General features: G+C 35.9%; 2 protein-coding genes across 9 annotated transcripts in view; one reads left to right on the top strand and one right to left on the bottom strand.

The window, feature by feature from the left end:
• The window catches only part of LOC104860873, a 100,431-nt gene that overhangs the window by 28,964 nt on the left and 59,264 nt on the right, over positions 1–12,203 (top strand). The window lies entirely within an intron of this gene.
• Gabrp (gamma-aminobutyric acid type A receptor subunit pi) overlaps positions 6,342–12,203 on the bottom strand; it is a 64,570-nt gene continuing 58,708 nt past the window's right edge. For all 3 annotated transcript variants that reach the window (XM_033761622.1, XM_010622183.2, XM_033761623.1), the window contains 3 exons: positions 11,282–11,434; positions 10,618–10,805; positions 6,342–8,588 (listed from right to left, as the gene is read on the bottom strand). In XM_033761622.1, coding sequence (XP_033617513.1) covers positions 8,286–8,588; positions 10,618–10,805; positions 11,282–11,434 — 644 coding nt within the window. In that variant the 3' untranslated portion in view covers positions 6,342–8,285. The remainder of the gene's footprint in view (positions 8,589–10,617; positions 10,806–11,281; positions 11,435–12,203) is intronic.

Genomic DNA, 12,203 nt, shown 5'->3' with positions numbered 1-12,203 from the left:
GGTGTTCTGCACACTTTGTATCATTGTATGCGCTGTACATAGTATATCATTTAAGACCATGCGGATGCTTTTCTGTTTTGTAGAGAAGGAAATAAGGTTCAAAGAGGTTGAATCTGGTTATACAATTAGCTTGTAATAGGCAGAGCCAAGGCTTTGAGCCAAGTGGACTCAGCTCAAAGCTATAGCACCTCACCTCTCCAGTACACTCCTTGCACTCCTCAGAGTCAATTTGCTTCTTTTAATCAAATCTGTAAGTTACTGGCTTTGAAGATGGAAAGTTCAGTGGACTTTCTAAGATAGGAAAGTGAAGGAGGCATGTTCTTGTTATTTTTTGCTATTCCTTTATTAATATTGTTGTCTGCCTTGGATCTAGATTCTGGAGACTTTTAACAACTTGTAAGAATGAGGCAAAATGGTGCTATGGATGAGTGTGGATCCTGAGGCTAAATATACCTATGTTTAAATCCCAGCTCTGCTGCTTCCCAACTTTATTACCATGAGCCATACACTTAATCTTAGTGAGTCACTGTTTCCTCATTTACAAAATAGTTAATAACATTCGTCTTACAGGAATTTATAGTCAGGACAAGAGATAGAGCAGGTGAGGAACTTAATATGTGATTGGCAGTTAATAAATTGTAGCTCTTGACAAGCATTTATGCACCACAAACTTCTGTTCTTTTATGTGACTCATAACATTAAATGTATCTAAAATATCTGGGAAGAAACAAACTGAGAAAACCACCATTGGACTGCATTATGGTGATTATTCTTAACATTTTACTCCAGCAAACTGCATAAAAGTTACTTTATGCATATGTTCTATTTGGAAAACAGTATAAAACTTTGAGAGACAATAGTGCATGATAGCACAGTGCTTACAAAGCACTGTATGCTTTTCTGATAAAGATATATCTTTACTGCTCTTTGTGTACTCTCTTGGTTAATACAGTAAGCAAATGGGATATAATTTGAAATACCTTTACCACCTTTTATGGTGTCAGGACATACAGCTTACCTTTAAAAAGAATCATTGCCACGGAAGGCATTGTGTATACATATAAATACATTTTTAAAACAATAACCTGTGTAGTGCTGAGAGATCATGTTCTAAGGCCTTTTGCCTTTGCAGAAATGAAATAGGATGTTCTTGCCAACTGAGTTCTTTCAGCAGCCAGCCAAGTCAGAGAGAGAGAGAGAGAGAGAGAAAGACAGAGAGACAGAGAGAGAGAGAGACAGAGACAGAGAGAGAGTGTGGTGTGTGTGTGTGTGCGTGCAGGATGGCAGCTTTTGTGACCTCCTCTGCAAGGACTTTTAGAAGTAAGGAGTTAAAAACAGGTTGTTTGGTCTAAAAGATTGTCCTTAAAAATCCTGTTTGGGGAAGAATGACCCCATTTAGTACCATTTGGTAGCAGAGATATGAAAAACATTACAGCAGCTGCTTCTGCTTCGACAGAATATAAAGTAGATGCACAGAAGCACTTGAGGAGGTAACAGGAGCAGTGAGAAGAACGTTGAGCTTAAGAGATACGGCCTCTAGTTCTGCCTGTGTCCTGTGCACGATCTTGGACATATCTTGTGGTGTCTCTGACTCTTATCTACCAGTATGTTACATAAACTGGCTGGACTTAACGATGTATCAGCTCCCTCCTAGTTCTAAATAATTTTCTAGTGGTGTGTAATCATACATAATCATGTATCAAATTAATTAGGACACTTTTGTGTGACTTACAAAATGTGTTTCCAAACTACTTTAATATTTATAATCTAATTTTTAACCCTCTCACAAACCTGTGAGATAGAAAGGGTAAATATTTTTGTTCCACTTGACATATTAGGAAACTTAGGCAAATAGAGATTAAGTTAATGGCAGAGTCTAGGTCTCTTGACTCTCATTTCTGAGCTCCTACACTAAATTAAACTGGATTAGTCTTTTGGGATAAGTGTGAAAGGGTATGCAACTGGATTCTTTATGAAAAAAATAACTTGATAAATTATATTAAATTACTACAGGAGTAGATATAAAACAAAGTTCTATTTCCCTTGTTGAGAATTTGCCTTTGAATCCCACTGTGAAATGGATTAGAATGTTTTGTTAGGATGTAAGCAATATACAAACCCAGAAAAGGTACATCTCATATTCTTTTAAATAGATAATTTCTCTTGGGACTTCTTTACATTCTGAAAATTCACTTTATTATTACATTCTAAGGTTTGTGGCTTTAAATGCCACAGCATATGAGTCTAACTTTTATTGGTGATATTTGTGGTTATCACTTTCTACTGTCATCTTCTCCCATTTCCTTTGTTTTGTTCCATAGACACGATTTGATTTATGAATGAGGGCTTTTTGATTCTTCAAGATATATTTTGGTGAATTGGTTCAATAACTTGTTATTGAAAAGCAAATCCATCAGGGACATATTTGCCTACTTCCTCTAAAGAGAAATCTCTTTTAGAAACCAACTTTTTACTCATCAGTCATGCCACATTTCTGTGTTTTATGAGAACATATCCATGTTTTCTGATTGTTCAGTGTATGTCCATAAGAAGTACTCATCCTAAAAAGCAAGCTTCAAATTTTTTCTAATATTTGAAAATTAAACACATGTCTTAATCTGTAAGGCAATATGCATAATATAATCCTGATTCAGAAGGGCTTTGCTTTTGATGTAGATACAGAATAAGTTGGTATGCTGGATTGAAAGAATCCATAAGAATGAGAAAGGAGTTCAAATTTAGAGATTCCTTTTTTTCCTCTCTCTCTCTCTCTCTCTCTCTCTCTGAGTTTATTGGTACATTTTAGGTATACAGTACAGTTACATTCATCATTGAGATCTTATACATTTACATGGCAGGTCTTGTTTCTCATTTTTCCCCTTGTCCCTGCCCTTCCTTCATTCCTTTTTATGTCACAACGTTGGTGATTTCATTTCTCAGCCAAGTCCTGTCTCCTCTTTCCAATGAGTATTTGTAATGAAACTTTGGAGCCCATACACTTGACCTTGAGAGTTACCTCTGAGGCATTATTTAGGCCAAACTCTGATTGCATGGAATCTAATGTTTTACTTACCTGTAATAGTTTTTAGTTCATTTATCTGACTATCAAGGCTTAGTGTGTCAAACACGGTGACTTGCAGTGAAGAACTGCTGCACCCTCTACAACTGCTTCACTCTTCAACCACACATTTATCACTGGATGCCTTTTTGTTATGTTTTAATTTCAGAAATGGACATTTTTCTGTTTCTTCTTGGCACTAACATAGAAGATTCAATGAGACAAAGGAAAATTTTTGTATTCTGTCTGCTTTATACATTTTTCATATCCAGTTGGACTCTTCCATGTGGTAGACATACAATATTACCTTTTCTCTCCAAGAATATAGTTTTATGCAGCTGTTTTGTTTTCTACCAAGGTATTTGGCATCTGTATTCCCAGCCAACTTTCTACCAGAAGCATCTGATCAGCTTTGAAAAATACAATCTTGAGTCCATAGGTTGAGGTTAGACTTTGGGATGTGTTTTTCCAAAGCTGTGTCAGTGAGTCTGGTGATCCGCCAGGTTTGGGAACCACTACTCCAAAGCATGTGCATCCAAGACCTCAAGACAACCTTGAAGCTGGATGGTCTGCTAGCTGGAGTCATGGGACTCAGGATATAGTTATACATATAGCTATGATTCATTGCAGTGAAAGGATCCACAACAAAATCAGAAAAAGGAAGAGGAATATGGGGTGAAGTTCAGAGGAAATAAGAGCATGAGTTTCCAAGAGTTTTCTTCCTGCAGAGTCACCGATTATGTACTTAGTTTTTGCAACACAGGACAACATGTATGAATTGATGTCTGCCAGGAAGCTCACTAGAACTCAGTGCCCAAGATTTTATTGAGGGATAGTCACATAGGCACTCTCCACAAACAAATTACCAAAATTCCAGGCTCTCAGAAGGAAAGCTGATATTCAATATAAACCACTTTGTTTGTCCATCTAATTTAGGCACCTTAAGCCACTCATCAGTTCAGGAATGTTGGGAACCTTCCCCAAATCCAAGTTCTCAGATGGGCCAAATTTACAAAATGGCTGTGGCTGGCAGTCTCCAACTGCTATTATCTTTTTTCCTACACAATTCTATATAAAAGGTAAAATATAACCTTTTAGCTTCAAAGTAAGTTAACTATGTTTATTGTGTAGGAAGAAAAACTTCTGGATGAATATGGAGATTTAAGTGATGAAATGTAAAATCCTATTTCTTGATCTTAACAGTAGAATACACCTGGCCTTACTTGAGTAAAAGCATGCTCTGAATAAAGGATATGAACCACTCAACTCTCCAAGACCTTTTGGCAGTTGGTACTAGTCTTCACTTAGAGCAGTGCCTTGCCTGCAAATTCCTATATCTTCAAAGATCACAGAGACATTGGACAAACATGTAATTATTAACTTACTTTTAATATTCTGTTCCCTTTTCCAGTTTTCCAAGTGTAATTTGTTTTCCTCTAATTTCTGGAAAGGCATGATTAAAAGTAATAAAATTGGAAGGTTAAGAAATGTAGCACATCCAAGCCATTGAAAGTTGTGGATCACATGATTCTATTTCAAGTCCCCAAGAAGAAGTGATCATTTTGATGCTAAACTTCTCTTGCCACTGGGAATATTCTTAAGCATTCATTTTTATGTTATCCATACTTTTACAGTACTTTAACCTTCTGTATCCAGTGGCATCTCCTTGAATCTAAAACCTCCGAAGCTTACCTGGTAGAATGGAGTCATCTGTTTCTAGGCACACAGATGGTAAAATCAAAAGGAAGAGAGTCCATGGGAAATTTCCAGATGGAGGACCTGAAAATTTCTTTACTTAATGTGTATGTTTTCTTTGTTCTGAACAATTAGACTTTTTCCCAACTTCATTTATGCCTCTTTACATTTACTCAGGTCACTGATTCAGGTGAATAGATGAATAGTGAGATAGCATGTTCTTTGTACAAAATCTTTCTTTTTTATGTAAAACTTTTTTTTTTTTTTTTTTTTTGGTACCAGGGATTGAACTCAGAACCTTTTCACTTGTGAGGCAGGCGGTAGCACCACTAAGCTAAATCCCCAGCCCCCACAAAATCTTTCTTGAACCTAATAATGATGATCATTATTTCTTAGCCCTCCTTCTCTAGGTGCAAAGCCTCCTTATCAGAGGTTTCCATTGTCTTACTCATCTCTTTCATTTCTCACTCTTTTCCTTTTTCTGTTTATCTTTCTTAAATTGGTCTGGATATTCTTCAAAATAGGTCTCAATAATTTTTCAGCCCAAATATATTACATTCTCTTACATATCTAAACTCCTTACAAAATATAAATTATATATATAATTATATATTTTTTAAATTGTATATTTTAAATTATATTTTTAAAATAAAAAATAGATAAAACAAGTACTTAATTTGATCTTTCTTAAGTCAATGATGTGATATGAATTACATTGATAATTATTAGAGTGTGATTCTCTGTATGCTGAGTAAATTTTTAAAATGTATGTTTTTAAAAGCAAGGATCTTTGCCAGTAAATGTATCATGGAGAGACAAAAATTAAATTTGACACAGTAGTTGAGAAGAATGTCTCTACCTCTGTAAAAATAATATACAGCATTGAGAAAGGACCATGTTTTGATCCTGGATCAAAACACATCCCTGTATATACATTACTATATTTGCCGGGCATTAAAAGTCCACACAGTACTCTTTTTCAATGGTATTTTCCTGCATTGCCTACTCATTCTTGGTTTTTAGTCAACTATAATCTCAAGCTTTTTTGTGCTATGCTCATTTTCTGTCTCTTACATTTGAAATGAAAGTTTAGTTATTTACTTGTTGAATGACTTCTTATATTTATGTAATTCCCTACATTGAGAGTATTGCTATTCTGAATACCAAGGTAATTAAAATTATATTTCTATTAATTAGAAAATTCTTAATCTCCATCTAGTTTTGTGTCTTTGGAAAATTCAGTGGGGTTATATGTTCAACCAAGAAACAAATATTTTGAATTAAATTAGTCCTGAGATATCTAGGTAGGTAGGACATGTGGGACAAATCTAGAATATTTAGTAGTTTTTACTGAATATTTAGGAGTTTTTACTGAGAACTGTAATATTGTAGTAGCCTGCATAAAGGGCAGAGAGATAAAGATTGTTTTCTCTTAAAAGCATATTCTCAAACTATAACACAAAAAGCATAAAAATATATATAAAAGCATATATTCACAAAAAACAAAACAGAATTCCATAATAATACAAAAGGTTTAGAAGAGAATCTGTTATATTTTTTGACATTAACAGACCCAGTTATGTAACTGCAAGGCAGTGCAGAGATATCAAAGAGAAACATCTCCTGTGTCTTTTGCATTTACTATTTCCTGTGTAGGAAATGAGTGAATGTGTGTGTGTGCATGTGAGCACACTATCTGGGATGAAGGAAACCTGAGATGGAGAACTTTGCACAAAATGTGTACTTTTCCAAACAAGATATTATTATATAGTACATAGATGATCACTTGATATATTGGATAGCTAATATGGTGTATTTATTTCACAGTTTTATATCTTTATAGTTATCTGTATATAATAGTTTAAACAAATCTTCATAACATATATATTTCTTAAGCTTTTTTAAAAATCACAAATTAATTCAACCATTCAACCACATTCTACCTCTTTTAGTCCCACTTCCCATTAGAAACATTGCGTTAAAAGATCAAGTGATCAAACCCATAGAAACTGAATTGTGATAAACATAATGCCAGAAGAACAAGAACCTAAGGATATAGGAATTCAAGGAAAAGAAATGATTTTTGAAGCTGCAGCTTACTTCTGAAAAGAAGGGTAAACCTTTCCTTTATTAGAAAAGGAAAGAAAGAATTGAAGTGAGTGAGATTCTTTAAAATAATTGCGGCTAAAGTGGAAGCCTTTCCTGGCACACTCACATGGTGCTTTTTGGCTGAGGTTGGCTGTGAAGCAGAGGGACAGCCGCACTTGTATTAGAGTGAGACTGCTGGACTTAGAGAAGGCGGCTCTTGGACAACCTGTGCATAGATTCTGCAACATGTCCCACTGTTATTCAGAACAATAGGACTCAGGGCCAGTATTCTCCTCCGCATGCAAGATGAGCCATTCATAGTCCAGTTAGAAGGATTGAGCATCTGAGCAAGCCCAAATCTACTTAAGCCACTTTTACCTGGGAACTGCAGCTCATTCTCTTATAAGTATCACTTCTGATCATTAGGGTACAGGATTAAAGCTACTTTTTGAAGGATGCAGGGAATTTGCTGCTGGTGAAATGTTTCTCCATGTTAGAGTATCAGAAATGACAAAATAACAGAGGACTCTCTGACTGTGTCCAGCTGGTATTTTTAGTACCTCACCAGTATGTGAGTAAAGGTAGCTAGAAAATGAATGTGATCCAGTAAGTCTCCACGGCAATAATCCATATTAAGACTCCTAGAATAAGTGAAAAAATGTCTTCCATTTCCATTCCTGATATGGGAAAAGGATTTTGCGCTGCTTACTACTGATGTGCACATAATAGCAAAAGAAATAAAGCCCCAGAGTCCTTCCAGTCTTGGGAATCTATTATACATTAGAAACAAGGGATTTATGTTTTAGAGTGATTATTGATCCCCTAACTTTTTATTCATTTACATTTGATTTTTCAATGATAGGACTGATTGGAATTTGAGGATAATTTTGCTTTGGTATTAAATAATGCTCCCTATTAAAAACTCATCGTTGTATTGAGCTGAGTGCCAGTGAACTGACACAGGCACAATCCCATTTTAATCAAAAACAAAAACTAGAAAATGTTGCTCCCAAAATAGGCAATAATGAATATTATAAGCACTGAAGAGTTTCAGTAAATAATTTGTGTGACTATGTTGAGTGGTTCCTGTATGATTTAGAAATAATGTTCTCCTCTCATGTTTTATGTGAGGTAAATGCAAAACAGGGAGCCACTGAGCAAACAGTCAACCTGAGTAGGTTTGTAACCCTGGGATGAGGATGTCCTTCATAAAGGTGAAAGAGGAATGGGCTGATGCTCCTATTACAAAACCCTGCAATGCCAGGACTTCTACACAACTTCGATCTCTAATGGTTGCAAGTTCATTCTTTGTGGAAAATACTTAGATGTCATTTTAGCCACTTCTAGCACCATTGGGTTGTACTGTACATTTTACCTAAAATACAATTTACATCATTACCTTGTTGTGCTGAAGATCAATGACACACAAAAATCCAACATCATTTCAAAAATACATGTAGTATGACCAGTAAAATACATTGGCTAACATAAAAATCAAAGGAAACAGGAGTTTGGAATATCGATCAACATTGCTGGGGTTTTGAATCGTGAAGTAGTCAACAATCCTGCCCATCTTTTCTCTGAAGACAAACTTGAACTTGTCACTAGTTTTCATTGTCAGGTCGCTATAGTTGACATTATCACTGGAAATTTCAATGGTGGCAAAGCTGATCTTCCGTTTAAAGCTGGAGATGGAGCTGTTGATGATGTTTGCAATGTTGACTTCTTCTGCTTCTTTCATTTTCCCCTAGTCCATAGATAATATAGTTATCTTAGAAGACCTGACTTAGCAGAATAAATAATTATGCAATGAGTTAATGAAAAGTTTAGAGGGCTAAGCATTGAATAATTAGGCTTAATTAAGTTGGTACTGGGAGTCTCAAGAACAGCCTTGTCAGCTAGACTTAGAGTCTTGTTATCTTGTTTGTAGGCACCAATCTGTAAGGCACTAGCATGTATGATGGGGAGAATAACCACCACCTTCCCTAGATATGCAGAACAGTGTGCTAAATATTAAGTGCTCAGGTTCTGAAGTTGGCTTTAATCCCATCTGGTCTCACTTTTGTGAAACTTGTCACCTTAATCCTTTTAAAATTTGATTTCCTTGCCTGCAAAATGGTGATGATATTAATACCCACCTCATGAAACTGATGGAAGAGTAAGTGATATAAATTATATAAAGCATCTAGTAGGTATTTGGTGAAGTTCTATTCTGTTCCAGTGAGGGAAGTAACTGATTATGAGAGATGATAGAAATCAGCTGTATCTTGAGATCTTTGCCTCACAAATAGGCATAGGAATGTCCCCTGAAATTCTAGGGAGTTGCCATTCTTCAACGTGATGGAGGTGACAGAATATGGAAAGTGTGAAAAAGTTGGAAAGAATGTGGTTTGGATTTTTGGCCAGGCTATTTACTAGGAATAGGTTGTTGGATGAATGATCTCACTTCTCTGAATGGCAGATTTCTTAATAGTAAAGTGAAGATAATAACTGTACCCATTTCATTCTGTTGTTGGGTGAACTAAAAGAGATATTGGTAGGTATTTAGCAAATACTCCACAGTCCACCAACTGTTCTATACACATCAAGATAAGAGCTTCTTGGAATCTTCAGCAGAGAATCTTACTGGTTCTCCAAATCCCCTTTTGCCAATCTCGCAAATATAGATTTGGGGTGTAATTAAACTTCCTTCTTCTCCCAAGGGAGCTTATAGGGCATAAATAAATAAAATCTATATTCTTCTTCAGCTGTTACACATGTTCATATGCCTTTGATGCTTAGGTAATAAGACTGTGAAACATTGTTCACAGTAACCAAACAGAAGGGAAAAAGCAACTGGCTTTTTGGACTATTCTGATTCCTCATTTCCTAACTATAAGACCCAGTAAGGTCCCAGCACATTGCTAAAACTGGGAACCTAGTCTGCATTAGGTCTCTATATTTTTTTTGCTTGCTAGCTTGAGCTTTATTTAGCATGCTGGTATCTATCAAATTTGGCTTGCAAATAACCCTAGGGTTCTATAGGGGTATAAAGAGTAATAGTTAAGGGAATTGGTCCCTATAAGAGAGAATGAAGTGTCACGGAGCCAAGAAGTTTTAGATTGAAATCCCAGCTATATCTCTTAATATATGTCTCTCTAGGATAAGTTACTTACGCTTCTTGTTCTCCAAATTCTACAGTTGTAAAAATGGAGATAACAACCTCACTGGATTGTGATGAGCATTTAAAATGGATATAATATTGGCAAAAGACTTGTTACTGTGTCTGGTTCATATAAATGCTCAATAAATGATAATCATTATTTTATTCAAAGAGCCGGACCATGGCGCTTAAATAATGAGTCTCCTAACAAGCAAAGAAATGTGCTAGTCAAGAAACTTCACACAATTTAATTTCTTCACATAGTTTTTGGTAAATAACTACTTTATAATAAAGGATATACAAAATGTAACAAAAGAAATAAGAATTACATATTGATCTGAAACTTGTAATAAGCTGATCATGTTTGATTTGATATTGGATTTTTCATGGATACTTCTTGTGGTTATACTTTTTTGTAGATAACAGTTATTTTCTGCCAGAAAATTAAATGTATTAATTTTCATTGTATTTGGTGAAAAGAATTGTTTTTTTCAAGGGGTACCATGGCTTTCAGATGCGCTCATCTGAACCAAGACAGACTCACTGGAACAAAGTGAATCACTGGGGAACAGCAACCACATTCAGCACCTAGCACAAGGGATGGATGACAGACAGGGGCCTCAAAAATTCTTACCCTATCTTTGGCTGCCATCTGCTGTAAGGAGCTGTAGTGAGCAACTGCGTATTCCAGTAAGGCCCCAAACACGAAGCTAAAGCAGATCCCCAGGTACACATCAATGGCTTTTATGAAGCAGTTGGTGTTGGGAAGAGATGTGCGGGACCCAATCATCAGTGTAGTCATTGATAACACAGTGGTCACTCCTGGGAAGACAGGAGGGAAACATTTGCATACTAGTGGCCAGTTAAGCCTTCTCTATTACCTGGCAAAGTTTCTTCATTCAGAAGTTAACAAGGTGAGGACAGGACTCAGAGATGGAAAAAATCTCTCATTTTGAAAAATCATTGTCCTTCTGGGACAAGATTGATTTGTCCATTTTGTATAGATATGAGTGATGTAGTTTTCTAAATGTTTCTCCTTCTATCTTCTCCACAGAGAAGTGGTCAAGAGAAGAAACAATAGACAATGAACAATACAGTCAAAATTCTCCTTTATGTGCCACAGTAAAACAAAGTTTAAAAATGCATTACTCATAAGTAGTCTCTCTTTCTCGCTCTATAGAAGAATCTCTCAAGAAACTAACTCTTGGAACCCTTCTAGTGGTATCATTGAAAACAGTGGTATAAAGAAAAGAAAAAAGTAATCCAGATCTTAAAAACTGCATATTTTAGCTGCTTACCAATGCAGGTTCTTGCAGGAACTGAGTCAAGGGAGATCCAAAATGAAATCCAGGATAACACCACCAGGAAAGTGGAAGGAACATAGGTTTCCAAAATGAAATACAGGACATTCCTCCGAAGCTCAAATTGCAAGACCAATCGTGTATAATTTCCTGATAGGGTACACAAGAAATATGAAATCATGTCTGTTCATGCAGTCGAATTTTCCTTATGAGATGTTTAACTGTAGAATATTCATATTAAACCCTCTGTTATTCCTCCAAAATTTAGTTAAATAGGAACTGTCATTATGTTTCCACATATGACCTTGCTGTTATATAGAATGGGATTTACAGGGTACTGCCCTTCACCTGTGTTCTTCTTTGTATGCCTTTCTTTGTCATAAGAGTCACATAGCCTGGTAATCCACAGATTTCCTTGACATCTGCCTCACTAGACCGTGAGCCCTACCCATGGGGGCAAGCCTTGTGTCTTACAGTTCTATACTTTAAAAATAATCATTTAATAATATCTATTTAATGCAGATCACCTGAAACTCTTCACTTTTTACGATTAGTATAGAATGGACCTAATAGACATATTAAATATAGTTTAATTTTTGATGACAAGTATATCGGATTTTATAGTATTCAGGATTATCCTTAGGAAACTACCCATATATCCTAAATGTGGATAAGCCATAGGGACCTACTATTAATATAATTCTGTGTGACATATAGGCTACTATAGCACAAAATATGTGCCATGGATTCAAGTACCAAGCTCTTCTCCCACACTGCTTCTGTGAGGGGGATGTGAGGTGATAGCAGACAGAGTAGTAATGGCCCCTGTCAGGCTGGGTGCAGTGGCAAAGGGGAGCAGAAGCCTGGCTCAAAGGAGAGTAGATGGAGCAGTAATATCAATAAATATCTACAGAAAGAA

This window comes from Fukomys damarensis, unplaced genomic scaffold, assembly GCF_012274545.1.
Source record: "Fukomys damarensis isolate Sample0158 unplaced genomic scaffold, DMR_v1.0_HiC HiC_scaffold_9, whole genome shotgun sequence".
NCBI classification, from domain to species: Eukaryota; Metazoa; Chordata; class Mammalia; order Rodentia; family Bathyergidae; genus Fukomys; species Fukomys damarensis.
This window is presented reverse-complemented; position numbering and strand designations above follow the sequence as displayed.